The sequence below is a fragment of the Monopterus albus genome, unplaced genomic scaffold, assembly GCF_001952655.1.
Source record: "Monopterus albus unplaced genomic scaffold, M_albus_1.0 scaffold118.1, whole genome shotgun sequence".
Taxonomy (NCBI): Eukaryota; Metazoa; Chordata; class Actinopteri; order Synbranchiformes; family Synbranchidae; genus Monopterus; species Monopterus albus.
In genome coordinates, this window is record NW_018127998.1 from 382,165 (window position 1) to 396,193 (window position 14,029).

Below are 14,029 nucleotides of genomic sequence, written 5' to 3' on the forward strand. Positions count from 1 at the left end.
AGCATATGTAAGTGAAATATACATACTGTATATGTGTATCAAGACAGTTGTACTAATACAGTTTTGTTTGATACAAAGATAATTCATATGATATCTCATTTTATAACTGATAAAGACAACAACATGGATACATACAACACACCTTCATCAGTTCAGCAGTTTATTCTTTGCTTTTAAAGTGAATTACTCAAGAGGACAGGCACAGGTTTTACATTGTTTAACATGCAACATGTGAAGGGAAAGACTTTGCACTGAGAACTTAGAACAAATGTAAAACACAGTTAACCAGCCTTTGAACCATTAATCTGTCAATCTGTAAATTCAGCTTTAGGACCAATTGCAACAAGAACAGGAGCTGTCAAAAACCAGACCAGTAGCACAGTGCTCAAAGTAGGTTTTTCCCCCAGCACAGTTGTAGAACTGATTCTTGTCTTTTGGGTTGGGGTACATGCCGTTGGCCTTTCCTACACAGAACCCGCCGTCCATGCCGCTTGTGCCTGAGTCACCTCCAGATGAGCTGCTGCCACTGGATCCTCCACTGGAGCCTCCTCCAGAGCTGCCTCCAGTAGTTGTGCTCACTCCACGGATTGGAGGAAGGGGAGTGGCAGGAGGGGCACAGGCTGCAACACGCCACACATTCATTCTTTAATGAATTAATTTCATTAGAAACACTTTATGGTTTCACACTGATGATCAAGAGTCTTACATGCTTGTTCCAGATTAAGGCTTTGTTTGAGAACATTAATCAGTGGGTATTTTCCCTGGTTACAGAAAGTGCCCAAGTAGTCATCCATATCAATGGTCCACACCATGGCACCTCCAAAGCTGCTCTTCGTCAGCCAGTCAGCCTACAGACAGCCAGAAGAGGGTGTTGCAAACAACATTCAAACTGAGGTCAAAAACATAATTTTATCACAAGATCTTTGCACAGTGTTTGCTGTTAACCACAGCAGGACTCCACATACAAGGGGCATCATTTTATAGTATGAATTTTGACTGCTTATGAAGACTGGGAGACATGTTACAGCAGCCAGAAAGACTGGCCTGTCAAATGGTAAAACAGGTATTCTGTGCATGTCGGTTACCTTGATCTGGAAGCTCTTCCTGTTGTCATAACCCACCCACTGGTTTCCTTTGTAAGCATATGGTACATCCTGGGCTTGGTTCCAAACCTCAGTCGCTCCATCTTTCAAAAATCCACAGATCTGTAATTTCACAAAGTGTTGTACAAGTGACAGTAGAGTCTGTAACGCTATGATAAACCAACCTCCTCTGTTATTTAGCATTAAAAAGAATCCCCATACACATTTACTATCAATCACTTTACCTTTATTAGAGCAACAAGAAAACATACCTCAAAGTAAGCGAGTTCTCCAGCCTCTTGAGTGTACTTTCCTGGAGTTCCAGCACCAGAAATAGGTGCTCCAAGACCATGGTTAGCAGGGTTACTAAGAGTGAATGTGTTGCCATATGTGGGAAAACCAACAATCAGTTTCTCAGCTGGGGCTCCCTGGCTCTTCCAGTAGTTCATGGCATAGTCCTGGAACAAAGAAATCACACATGAAACATACATAGCACTGAAACTACACAAATTTTGTGGATGTTTTAATATAGTTCTAGGCACAGTAAAACGTGCATATGTAAACTGCAGGTGCTAGCAAATTAATGTATTTTCCATGAGGACGTTTAACTACTCACCACATTGAAATCGATGAAGCCACCCTGGTCCACGGGGCTTCTAAACAGGGGGCTACACTCGCCAGTCATGGGGTCCCAAGAGCCATGGAAGTCATAGGTCATGACATTGATCATATCCAGGGACCTGGGTGTGGAAAACAAGAAGTGTAGAGGCTATCACACCAACTATAGCTTTAGCTTTACTCATCATTTTATAGCATAGGAGTGAAATCTAGAGTTATTCCACTCAATTGTGACCCATTATGTTGATAGGGACACACCAAAAATATGGCTTCAAATGCTTACTGGCCAAGCTGGGGAATCTGATAAGCAGAATCAATGGTGTCCTTTCCAGCCGACACAGCAGCAGATATCAGAAGACGAGCCCTGTTGCTCTGTTTGGCCTCATTCTCAAAGGCTGCTCTCAGCTCCTGTTGAATGTCAACAGATATAAAATATTTAATGTTAACTGGTCTCCAGAATTTATAACCCATGATTTGTAACAAGGTCAGGGCATGGCCATGTTTTTGCTCTGATGGATCTTTTAATTCGTGAGGAACAATGGAAACTCCACAGAGATTTACTGTGACCCAAACATTTTGAGACAAGCTTGAACAGGTGTATTTGCTATAGCAGGTAAGAATTGATGGGAAAAGTGCTTAAAACATGAAAGTGAAACAGACAGAACAAACCTCCAAGAAAACAGAGTAGTTTTGCTTATCCTCAGGAGAGCCACCTCTGTTGGCTGGATATTCCCAGTCAATATCCAGCCCATCAAATTCATACATCCTCAGGAATGAAATGACTGAGCTGATGAAGGTCTGACGAGTGGCAGGGCTTGACACCATCTGTGAGAAGCTAACGTGAAAACAGAAATGTATTAAAGCAGAAAGTCTCCACTGTTTAGGGTGCAACATCTGTAGATATGTATAAATAATCTCACCCTGTAGAACCAAAGTTCCATCCTCCAACAGACAGAAGAGTCTTCAGGTTGCCATTCCTGCCAAAAATGAGATGTTTCAATGACAACTAAAACACCCCTTCTTTTCTAACTGTGCTATATTAATGAAACTTCACTGTTCTTTATAGGGATTATTGATAGACAAACAAATAGTTTTAGTTACTCACTTGTTCTTCAGGCCGTTGAACTGACTGTAAAGCTCTACATCATTCCACTCATAGGTGGCCAGTTGGTTGTTCTTAATGGTAGCGAAGGCATACAGAAGATGGGTACAGAGGCATGGGTCAATGTCATTGGGCATATAAATGGTTGGAGGTGGTCTGTACTGCGCCCAGTTTGTAAAGTAGCATGACAGTATGAAGGATGACCCTTTGACATACAAGAAATCCATTATTTATGTATTAAAAACCTGATGCAATGCAATTTCTGACCATAGTAGGAAAAATAAACATGTCCACTAAATCCCATATTTATATATTTCTTACCAAGCTGCGCATGCAGCAGCAGGGCCAGAGCTGTAAAGTAAAAAGATATATGGGCAAAATGAAGTTTAAATGGAAAAATGCCAAAAATTAGCACTTTAAAAATAGAAGAATGAATGTGATGTATAATCAAACCTTCAAAATACCAGTTACCAAGAATATCTACTGCCCAGAGAAAAATGACTTACCTGTCACAAACAATACTTTGCCCATGACTACCTTGTACAAAGAGGTCATCTAACAGCATACTGACTTTTATACGCACCCAATTAGATCAAACTTAACAGATATGGGACATCTGCCAAACTAAAGTGTTTATTTGCAGAAGACTGGTGGAAAAAAGATTACCAAATGTGCTCACTTAAGAAGTAATATGTGATTACTTATCACGCTTTCAGCCATATTCTCTACAGGCACATTTTCTCCTTGTGTGAAGGACTCTTATCTAAAGCAAATAGAGTTCCAAGCTCTGTGTCAAATCAGCTTGAGTCATGTTTAAAAAATCACCACAAAACTCTAAAAATAACACTGAAAACTTGTCACATATATTTGCTTGGAGTGTAGATACAGTACATTTGACCAGTTATGCTGTATCAGAAAAACATTTTAAAGAAATTTCTTATTTAAGAAACTGGAAATGTGGATGTTTGGTGGTGATTGGACTAAGGTGTATGAAATCTATGATATCAAATATGCCATTCATGTCATGCAGTAAATACATACGGGTGACAAACAAAAGGAAACGCCAACATGAAGTGTCTCAGTGAGACACAGATATTCCCCATGTGATGTTTTGATGATTGTTGTGGAGATGCTGTCTAACATGTCGCTCCAAAATCTCCAATAGGTTCAACTGGGTTGCGATCCGGTGACTGTGAAAGCCACAGCATATGATTCCTGTCATTTTCATCCTCATCAAAGCATTCAGTGACCCCCTATGGATGGGGACACTGTCATCTTGGAGGAGACCACTCATTTATTCAGGTGTTTCCTTTTATTTGGCACTCATCTGTTTAGCAGAGACATAAAATATTAAAAGTTGACTCATATAAACAGTGGGTAAACTTCCCTTTGATAAACTATTTTGACTGCAGCTATATGTTGATAAATATGTTTAAAAACTTGACTCATTCTGAAAATAAGATTATTATAGGTCATGGAGAATTAAAATCAAAAGCAATGGAGGGCTTATCTAATCATTTACCCTCCATTATATTGCAGCCTTTCTTATCTTCAACAGTTTATATAATATTTAAGGAAAGATATGCTGGTGTCAGTGGAAAATAACTTGGCTGAGCCAAAGCCTAGAAGGAGAAGTGATGCCCTTTGCTTTTCAAAAATAATTCTGCTTTTCTTGGTGTGTCTCAATAATAAAAAAAACAAATTCTCAGACTAACTGGGAGTGGCATTTTTCATTAACCCAGTGATTTCCTTAGTTAAATGTGAAAGTTTTCACCAAGGTCATCATCACAGGACAGCTCATTTAGTAGACTACTCGAGAATTCTTTCTCCAAGCTATAAAAGGCTAATCTGTCACATACCATACATGTACTTCCATATACATCTATTGAGTTTAAAGGAAAATAAAGCTAAAACTGTGACCTCATTCAATAGCACCTTAAATATTCACAAACCTAAAATGATTTTCATATCAAGTGGTAGAAGCCATTCTGTACTTTCAGCAAGAGACTGAGACAAAATGTCACAATTAGCAGATGAAAATATCCTATGCATAGCTTTTTGAAATAAGCCATAGTTATAATGGAGGTTATCCAAAACAGATATGAGCCCCTGGGTGTTGCAACCTCTATGCTGCTTACGCACAGTACTCACCACTACTGCATGTGTCAGCAGTAGTGTTCTGTTTTTTGTTGTTTTGTTTTTACCTTGGTGGGTTGGTCTTGTCTAAGAATCTGTCCTCAGAAGTGTCATTCAAGTGTCCTCCTAATTTCACAAGTCTTTTCTTCTATGCTATTTTTCTTAGTTTGTCATGTTAACTTTACAGATTTCAACACAGTGCATGATGTTTGGCGTAATCCTGTGTGAGGACATGTCAGTCTAAATGCAAATTGTGTCATAATCTCACACTATGACTCTCTTTTATGTTATGACTTAACCCGTATGTCTCTGGACTGTGGGAAAAAATCCACAGAGGCACTGGGATGACATGCAAACTCAATACAGAAAGGCCCCAGCCATGTGAATACTGTTACAAAGGCAGGTTTGTCTTTAGTGCCCTCTGCTGTTTAAGTAAGTGACTGGCTTTACAGATCTCACTTTACAGTAGATCACACAGAGGAACAAGATAGACAGGAGAAACATTAATTTGGCATGTCAAAACAAAAGATGACCATAAAAACAACCCTGCACAAACAAATATTTCCACCCTGATTTCCCCTGAACCACCTGATTGCACAACTTCATCACAAGGAAGAAAGAAGAGGAAGGCTCTAAACATTGCACTTTGCTTCTGCTCTTCTCTCTATTCCCATCATGAGAACACCATTCTTCCTTAATGGTAATTTTTTAAAAACACTCTCTACCTTTGTAATGGCAGAGGAACTTAGAAAGAATGACTGGTTTGATTAACTAACATCTTGTGAAATGTTTTTGCACTTTGCAGCCACGGTTCTTTGTCTCTTCTGGCTAACAAAGCATAGAGTGGATCCATTTCAGCTGTCAGCTCCGAAGGTGGTAACTGCTGCATATGGAGGATCTGTGACCGTCTCTTGTCAGTACAACAATCGGTACAGAGAAAACAAAAAGTACTGGTGCAAAGGACAAATATATGAACTGTGTCGCATAGTGGTGAAAACACCCATGAAACAATCTAGTGACAGAAGCTCCATTATTGATGATAAGGAAGCAGGAGTCTTCACCATTACTATGACTTCAATTGGAGAAAGTGATCAGGATATGTACTGGTGTGTCATCGCCACATCTGGAAGGAATATCCACACTGGCATCAAGATCCTCGTCTCCCATACAGGTAAGCTCCATCTGGATCAGCACCAACACTTCATAAAGTGTAGTAATATGCTAATGCTGATTTTTAATATGACTGATTTATTACTAAATCTAGAAAGACCAAGGCTCATATAACTGACTCTAGCATCACTACAGTTTGGATAGACTTGGCTAAAATCATGTTATTTGACTTCAAATGATTTAGGCTGGTTTGTAATGTCATCATGTATGAATCAAAAATGTATCCTTTAATTACATAATTGAAATATTAAAAAATATGTATTTCTCAGGTAAATTGATAAGCCAGAGCAATATATGATATTTAATCAACAAATGAATATTGTCTTGTAATATGAATATAATTTCTAAAAAATGGGACCGAACAGTCAAGATGTCAGTTCTTGATTTTCAGTGAATAGTTTGTGTGTGTGTGTCCACAGTGGTAACTCCTCCTACCACCACACAAGTCACAATGGAACATGATAAAATAAGGTAAGAAGAGTCTACAAGGATAATATACTGGTCCATACTGTCATTGAGAGATATACTGAAAACACATTAACACTAAACATAATTTAATAAATAAGCATACAAACAATTAACCCCATAATGTCTTTGTTTGTCTTGACCAGTTGGTGGGTGACTCTACGTTGGATCCTCTTTGTTTTAATGTTGTGTTGTTTGGTAGGGACACATATTGCTGTGTGGAGGACAAAAGCTGCAAAGACAGTATCACCGCAGCAACAGCTTTGTCATAAAAATGCAGGGATCTATAAATGAAAGTCAGGCAACACTAATTGTAAATTATGGATTCATTATCAACATGTTCATACTGAGGCTACAAAACAATTCCTCCAATGGACACGGAACCAAACTGAAAATAAGTGAAAAAGTCACTGTTAGACTGTTTTTTTTCAGTATTTAATGATCCTAATAGTAGTAAATGGTCCTGGCACTGAAATGAATGAAACCTCATTTATTTCACTGCCAGGACCTACTATGACTTTAGGACCAACTTTTGAATATCCAATCACCTTAAAATTAGCACCTCTGGAGAACTGAGGCTATGGCCAGTCATATAGTTTGGTATTCTGTTTGCATTTAACATCAGTTTCTCAGGGTTTTAGAAAATCTGTCAATGTTGTACTCGAACAAGCCAAAAATCATGCAGAAAAAATATTCATGCAAAACACCTATTTTGGTTAATCTAAGGACAGTTTCCTCACATTAATATCGTTTTACACACACTCACTTCCCTAGAAAGTCTTATGAGATATAAGATGGAATGTTTCTGTTTAAGGTAATTTATGTAGACTGGTGGCTTTCAGTTGGAAGGTAAATTATGTTTAAATTCTCCAGAAAATATTAGATATTCTCTAAGGGAGGCCGTGATGATTTGTGGTCCTTCACCAGCTGATTTCATTACTGTGCTGATTGCAGCTGCAAGATGTTAGACAGTTATGTCTGTTGGACATTGCATTCAGAGATTTGAAAGCTCCACTATATAGGACAGTATATATTACCACTTTATTAGACACACTCATTAATGCAATAAGTGTACTTTTAATCTTATTTTTGTGAAGCATATAATATTAAGTTGATATAATCTGATAAGTACTGAAATATTTAGTCTGCTGTGGTGCTGTATTAGCCTATAGGTTGTTTTTGATATTCATATATGTAAATAGGAGTGGACTAACCATTAGAAATAACTCTGAGACCTTTATCCCCCCAGCAGACTCGTGACTTGTCATAGCAGGAAAAGCACAGGAGTTACTCATAACATTAACAGTCGCTCTGTTCTATTCAAGTGTCCCAGTGAGCCATGTGACACCAGGCTCTAAAAGTGAAACAGCTAAATGGAATTTAGCCAATATTGTTATTAAGCCTAATAAAATGATTTACACCTGTGTTTTTCATACTGTCACACATATAATGTGTATACTAGGACTATACCTCAAGGCCAAAACAATACAAAACTATGTCAACAAACAAATAACAAGCAGTGTAAAAATATGGATTTGAGCGCTGTTTGGTCACTCATTGTATATACTGACATAACATCTACACACCTCGATTGTTTCTCAAATCTGTATCTATCAAATTTAAATTCACATCTTCTTAATAATATACAGACTATCCTGCCCTCTGTACATATACTGTAGAAGAATGAGAGCTCAGATTCAGGTGAGGATGTATGATATGAGGGACCTAGGAGGTGCTGCTGCATTAACTTCTGCAGCATATTACTTGTGCCAACATAGCAGGGGACATCGCTTTCAAAATAAATGTATAAGGAGCAATCAAGTGAAGGATCGCGTGTGTATTAAAAAAACTGCATACAAAAAATACTGCACTACAAAAAAAAGTAAAACTGCAGATTTAATACTGACTTTTTATATTTCTGTTGGTAACTATTTTACATAACATTCGGCGTCAGTCAGATATTGCAAAGTATGCTAAATGTTTTATTTTGAAGGGAATATCCAGCATCACTCTGTCTAGCGTGTCAGTGATTGCGGAAGTGTGGACTTGAACGCTCAGCTCCTCGCTGACTTCACTATACCAAGTTACTGCTCGCTGGTGCCAACGCCCGGCGAAACAGACGGCTACGTTAGCTAGCGGAGACACGGAGGGACATTGGTACGTAACTTCAACATTGTCTGACGTTTCTGTGTGTATCACTTTGATAAATACAAGTTCTGGCATTCGTTTATGCTTTGTCCTGTTAACTAGAACTCGGGTACAAGATAAGAAGCTAACGTTAGCCGGCCGGTTGCTATACTAGCTAAGTAGCTAGCATTGTGTAGTGATTGCTAGCACTGCGTTATCTTAACTTTCTATCTTAATCATAAACTGAATGTCATTTTCGATGTTTTGAGTTGATAGTGTCATAATATGTGGTGGTTCTATTGTTTTGTTTAGAAATAGTAAGCCAGTTTTAAGTCACGAAGCGTTGAAAAGTGGCGTTTTTATTTGCTAACGTTAGCCTTCAGACAGTTTTGGTGAAGGGGTGTGACACCTAACTAGCTTAGTTAATACTATGAAACACTGCCTTTCCCTTCAAATCAAATTGCCAATCCAATCTGCCAGCAGCAGTTGACAAGAATGCACTCTTAAATAATCTAGCTTTGTTTCAGGGCAAATCTGCCAATAGCAGTTGACAAGAATGCACCCTTAAATAATCTAGCTTTGTTTCAGGGCTAATGTTTCTATGATTCTTGCAGCCGACGTTTTTGCCAGCTATATCGGAAACGCAGAGATGCAGACTATCAAATGCGTAGTGGTGGGTGATGGAGCAGTGGGGAAAACCTGCCTGTTGATTTCATACACCACCAACAAATTCCCCTCTGAATATGTACCAACAGTGAGTGAGTTTTGGTGTGCTTTCACAGTCAGATGCATACTGACAGACAACGTTTAGGTCACCAAAGTATGAAATACCCATTTAAACCACTTTTTTTTTTTAAATCACAGGTGTTTGACAACTATGCAGTAACTGTAATGATCGGGGGTGAACCATACACCCTTGGTTTATTTGATACAGCAGGTAATATTGTTTATTCGTCTCAGTTTTTTTCAGTTTGGAAGAAGTACAGTTATTAGTATGTCACATAGTAAGTTAATTTGTAGTGTGGTCCTTCTACAGGTCAGGAGGATTACGACAGGTTACGACCACTAAGCTACCCACAGACAGATGTCTTCTTAGTCTGTTTCTCAGTTGTTTCACCCTCCTCGTTTGAGAATGTTAAAGAAAAGGTGAGTACAAAGTGTTTATCTTGCTTTCCTGCATGTCTAACACCCTCTCCTTGGTACTATCTAAAATTAGAGAATGCAGCTGTTGCTAAGGTTAGCACGCTGCATATATATCATTGATGTATATGCATTTCTCTGCAGGTGGATACAGTTAATTCTAGTTTAAAAACTCAGATGCTGAATGTTTGCCCCCTCAGTCCAGGGGAATATTGAAACACACACGTGGGAAAGCTGATCAGTCCAGTCAGTTTGATTAGTGGTTTAATTGATTCATTTTGAATATTTTCTGGCTTCAACCAGTGCTGAATCAGGAAGAGAAAGCTGAAGAGATGTACTGTACTGAAGGAGAGGATGAGGGCAGCAGCCAACATGCTGCTGCTGTTGGAGAGCTAGTGCAGAAGGGACAGGTCAGTTGAACAGCACAGAGGCAGCCTACTATAGTATTGGTACAATTCATTTAAAATTATGAAAGCTGCTACTTTTAAATTGCAGCTAAATTTTTATTATTTATTTCCCTGATTATCTTTTTACTTCAAGAGATGTTTATGTTGACTTTAGAAGAAAGTATTTTAAAAGCAGCAGGGAAAAAAAACTTTATCTCTTATAATATAAACATTCAGTTAACTGGTTGGGTATTCATGTATGTTTTGTTCAATAAAAACAGGTTGAAATAATGTCATTTCCTTACTGAGTGGGTATGGTCTATTTAATGTTTGGGTTCTATGTTAGCAGTGTACCTATTAAAGCAAAGATATAGGAACTGTATAGCTAAAATACAGTTATCACATTTCTGTCATCATTGCGGTATTGAACGGTGTTATTGCACATCGCATATTTTTCTCATCATGCAGGCCTACTTTCAGACATGAACCCCTAGCCAGGAATTTGCCAGCTGTTTTTCATCTAGACATCATGTCTGCCCCCAGTCATGCAGTCTACAAAGTGGTACTGGCCATTTTACCTGGTCACTTACCAGCCACATTGGCCAGTGAGTCAAAGTTCATTTGGGGCCCTGTCCGCAAATTCCCAGGTACCATGTCTGAAAGGGGCTTAAGCTGCCATCAGTATAGAGTATCCTCTATACCTTCCTACTCTGCTTTGTATGATTAGGTGTTTGGAGATATGTAAAGCTGGATAACAAGGAGTTACAGTTCATGATTTGTCTTCATGTATGTGAAATAAATGGATGCTGTCTGTTTGGAATCACTTTAAAATGACTGGGTTTTATTTGATAAGTTGTCAAACTACTGAGCAGAAGAAACTGAATTGTGTAGAAGGTATCAAAAGTTTTTATGTTTTCCAAATGTTTAGAATGTCTCTGGAGCAAACTCTAAAGGACCTAGATTAGAGCAGATTAAAATTAAATGACTAATCCCCAGAAGGGAAATTAATTTGGTCCCCTATGTCAAATAAGAAGGCATTATCAGTCAGGCTACAGCAGGCATTCTCTGAAAGACATACTGCCACAATAGTACACATAGTCTAACAAGACACTAGCCATTTCAGAAAGTATTCAGACCACTGTGCTGTTTGTACATTTTGTGTTGTAAGTTCAATTTTAAAAGAATGTTATTTTTGCTCATCAATCTAAACCTTGTAACTCAAAATGACAAAGTGAAAATCACTCTGCCTTTTGGTGACGAGTTGTTTGTTTTTTTTTATTTTTCCTCCAGTGGGTTCCTGAAATAACTCACCACTGTCCCAAGACGCCGTTCCTGTTGGTAGGCACTCAGATTGACCTGCGTGATGACCCCTCCACAGTGGAGAAGTTAGCCAAGAACAAACAGAAGCCAATCACCCCTGAGACAGCAGAAAAACTGGCTCGTGACCTTAAGGCTGTCAAATATGTTGAGTGCTCAGCCCTAACACAGGTAAGATCTTCCATTAAACAACACTTAAAACTGGTCTAGCAAGCATGTGTTTAAATGTGCTAACAAGGGTGGAAATGTTTTGCCCTGTCTCTTGCTAACATTTGGTTAAAAACTCCATCTAACTCAGTGTTGTGTGCCTGTCTTTCTTCCTCCTCTTCCTCTTTCTGTAGCGGGGACTGAAGAACGTATTTGATGAGGCTATCCTAGCCGCTTTAGAGCCCCCTGAAACTCAGAGAAAGAGAAAATGCTGTTTGTTCTGATGTTTTCTTGCATCTTTCTTTGCCTCTCAGTCGTCTGCTGCTTACTCACTGTAATGAGATGTCTGTCACTAAAATAACTACAATGCTCTTTTAATCTTTAAAACTTTTTGCCCATTGACCTAATTCCTTCTGTTCATCTGTGCTTTTCTTTGTTTGTTTGTTTTAACTTAGCCTAGTTACAAATATCCATGCTGCCTAATATGATGAGTGCCAATATTTAGTTCTCCTCTCTGCTGTCACCTCATGTGCAGGTTTGTGTAACTGGACTGTAATTGACAAATGTTGAGCTCTTCACCATCAGTTGTACCCTACAAAGCATTTATGTTACATCCTGTCCCAGACAATAAGCTTTTTTTTCTTCTACTGCAGCATCGACACTTTCCATGGGCGTTTGTCTTTACTCAGACAGCCTGATCGTGACGATAGTCTTGTATAATGTTGAATAAATGAAAATTTTGATCGCCCTGCTCAATTTCTACTCAGGCCTTCTTTTGCAGTGACTTCCCTGAGGATGTTTATTTGTATCTGGCACATAGGTGTGTTTGAATATTAATATTTTGTTTCCACAGAAAGGATTAAAGAATGTGTTTGATGAGGCAATACTGGCTGCCCTGGAGCCTCCTGAACCTAAGAAAAGACGTAAATGTATTGTGCTCTAAGTTTCGTCGCAGCCCTCTCCCTACCAGTTTCCAGAACTAGGTTAACAGTGCTGAAGAGGTTTGCTGCACAGGCACATTCCAGTGTGATTTGAGAGATCATGATGTTTAACTGAACCTAAATACATACTCGGTGTGTTCAACATGATTTTAAAATGAAGTAACACTTGATGCTGTTTGATGATTTGATGCCACTAAACTGGTCTTAAATGATTTGAACATGGAATACTTAAAATATACTACTACTCTTTTGACATTAAACAACACTGTAGTTTGACCACATTATGCCTAGAGTTGATTTAGCATAAGTGGTTATAGTCCAGGTGAACTGACTTAAGAAATTGTATTTTACTGGATCTGTTACCAAGATGACGACGGGTTAGCGAGATTTAATTTTTAGTGTGTCCTACATCTGTTGTACTTTTCAAGCATTTCAGTTTAAGTTTACCATATGTACTGTTATGTTCACCCCAGGCACACTGTTTTGTTCATTCTTCCATTACTGGTGGGATCTAACAATATAAATCCACCTTAAGTTATATAACTCAAAATATTTTTAAGTGACACATTCTTAAAGGGTTAATAGAGTTACTGTATCTGACATGACATTTCTAGGCTGTGCTCCATTGTGGTTCTAGTTTGCCAAAAGAAAATCCAATAAATTAACACCTGACAGCAGAAATTCACAGAGGCTGTGAAACAAGTAGGAAATATATGGATTAAATAGTTTTTAAATACAGTGTGAACACCTTCAACTGGAAGTCATGTTCCACAAATAGTTTAACATGCAACGTGAGGACTACAGTTTTTTTTCCTACGTCCTTAAAACTTAGTAAAAGTTGCTATAGCTGAACTGTCGGAGCATTTCATCTTATAACTCCATTGCGCTCCGAGCGTTACCTTGCTGCAGCATCATTAGGTCACATAGCAACACGTTCTTACCAAATGACATCTTGTGAAGCTTTCTGAATGACTGAACCAGTACTATTTGCATTTGTTTATAGCCATGTCTAGATGGTGGGCATGAATATAATTTGTAAATACAGTGAGAGAAAACTAGTCATAACATATTGACTGAATAAAATGTGTGCAGATACTGATAGATTTGGAGAAGTAAAGGCGACATTGAAATCAAATTGAGTTTCTTGGACTATGATTTTTATTCAGTTTGACAAAGTTGTACTGTATCTTGCTTGTGATACTGCGTCACAATAAACCAGTATTATGAAAAAAACCCAACTTCAAATATGTTGTCTGATGTGAATTTGGTATAGGTTGAACTTGTATTCTACATGGAGACGCAAAGGAATTATAAATTAAACTGGTTTTGCAACAAAATGTTTATTAGGTATTTTTATTATATTATACAGTACAGAGCAGTGCAAGGTACATTTCCATC

General features: G+C 38.3%; 3 protein-coding genes across 4 annotated transcripts; 2 read left to right on the forward strand and 1 right to left on the reverse strand.

Annotated features, from left to right (window-relative positions):
• Nucleotides 1–297: 297 nt before the first annotated feature.
• LOC109966757 (acidic mammalian chitinase-like) lies at nt 298–3,351 on the reverse strand. The gene is made up of 11 exons (XM_020611871.1): nt 3,309–3,351; nt 3,124–3,153; nt 2,806–3,007; nt 2,621–2,677; nt 2,370–2,535; nt 1,984–2,108; nt 1,699–1,822; nt 1,355–1,540; nt 1,086–1,205; nt 707–848; nt 298–620 (listed from the first exon to the last, which is right to left on the reverse strand). The coding sequence occupies exons 1-11, from the start codon at nt 3,331–3,333 to the stop codon at nt 328–330; spliced, it is 1,470 nt and encodes a 489-aa protein (XP_020467527.1). The 5' UTR covers nt 3,334–3,351; the 3' UTR covers nt 298–327.
• A 2,215-nt stretch (nt 3,352–5,566) lies between these two features.
• Nucleotides 5,567–8,069, forward strand: LOC109966774 (CMRF35-like molecule 1). The gene is made up of 4 exons (XM_020611904.1): nt 5,567–5,638; nt 5,744–6,109; nt 6,528–6,579; nt 6,720–8,069. The coding sequence occupies exons 1-4, from the start codon at nt 5,614–5,616 to the stop codon at nt 6,865–6,867; spliced, it is 591 nt and encodes a 196-aa protein (XP_020467560.1). The 5' UTR covers nt 5,567–5,613; the 3' UTR covers nt 6,868–8,069.
• Nucleotides 8,070–8,590: 521 nt separating this feature from the next.
• LOC109966735 (cell division control protein 42 homolog) lies at nt 8,591–13,853 on the forward strand. Of its 2 annotated transcripts, none has more exons than XM_020611840.1 (6): nt 8,591–8,730; nt 9,315–9,454; nt 9,565–9,637; nt 9,737–9,846; nt 11,517–11,714; nt 12,544–13,853. In XM_020611840.1, the coding sequence occupies exons 2-6, from the start codon at nt 9,350–9,352 to the stop codon at nt 12,631–12,633; spliced, it is 576 nt and encodes a 191-aa protein (XP_020467496.1). In that variant the 5' UTR covers nt 8,591–8,730; nt 9,315–9,349; the 3' UTR covers nt 12,634–13,853. The 2 variants fall into 2 exon arrangements, with proteins under 2 accessions (XP_020467496.1, XP_020467495.1); XM_020611839.1 differs by lacking the exon at nt 12,544–13,853 and adding an exon at nt 11,885–12,446 and having other exon boundaries at nt 8,592–8,730.
• The last annotated feature ends 176 nt before the right edge of the window (nt 13,854–14,029 follow it).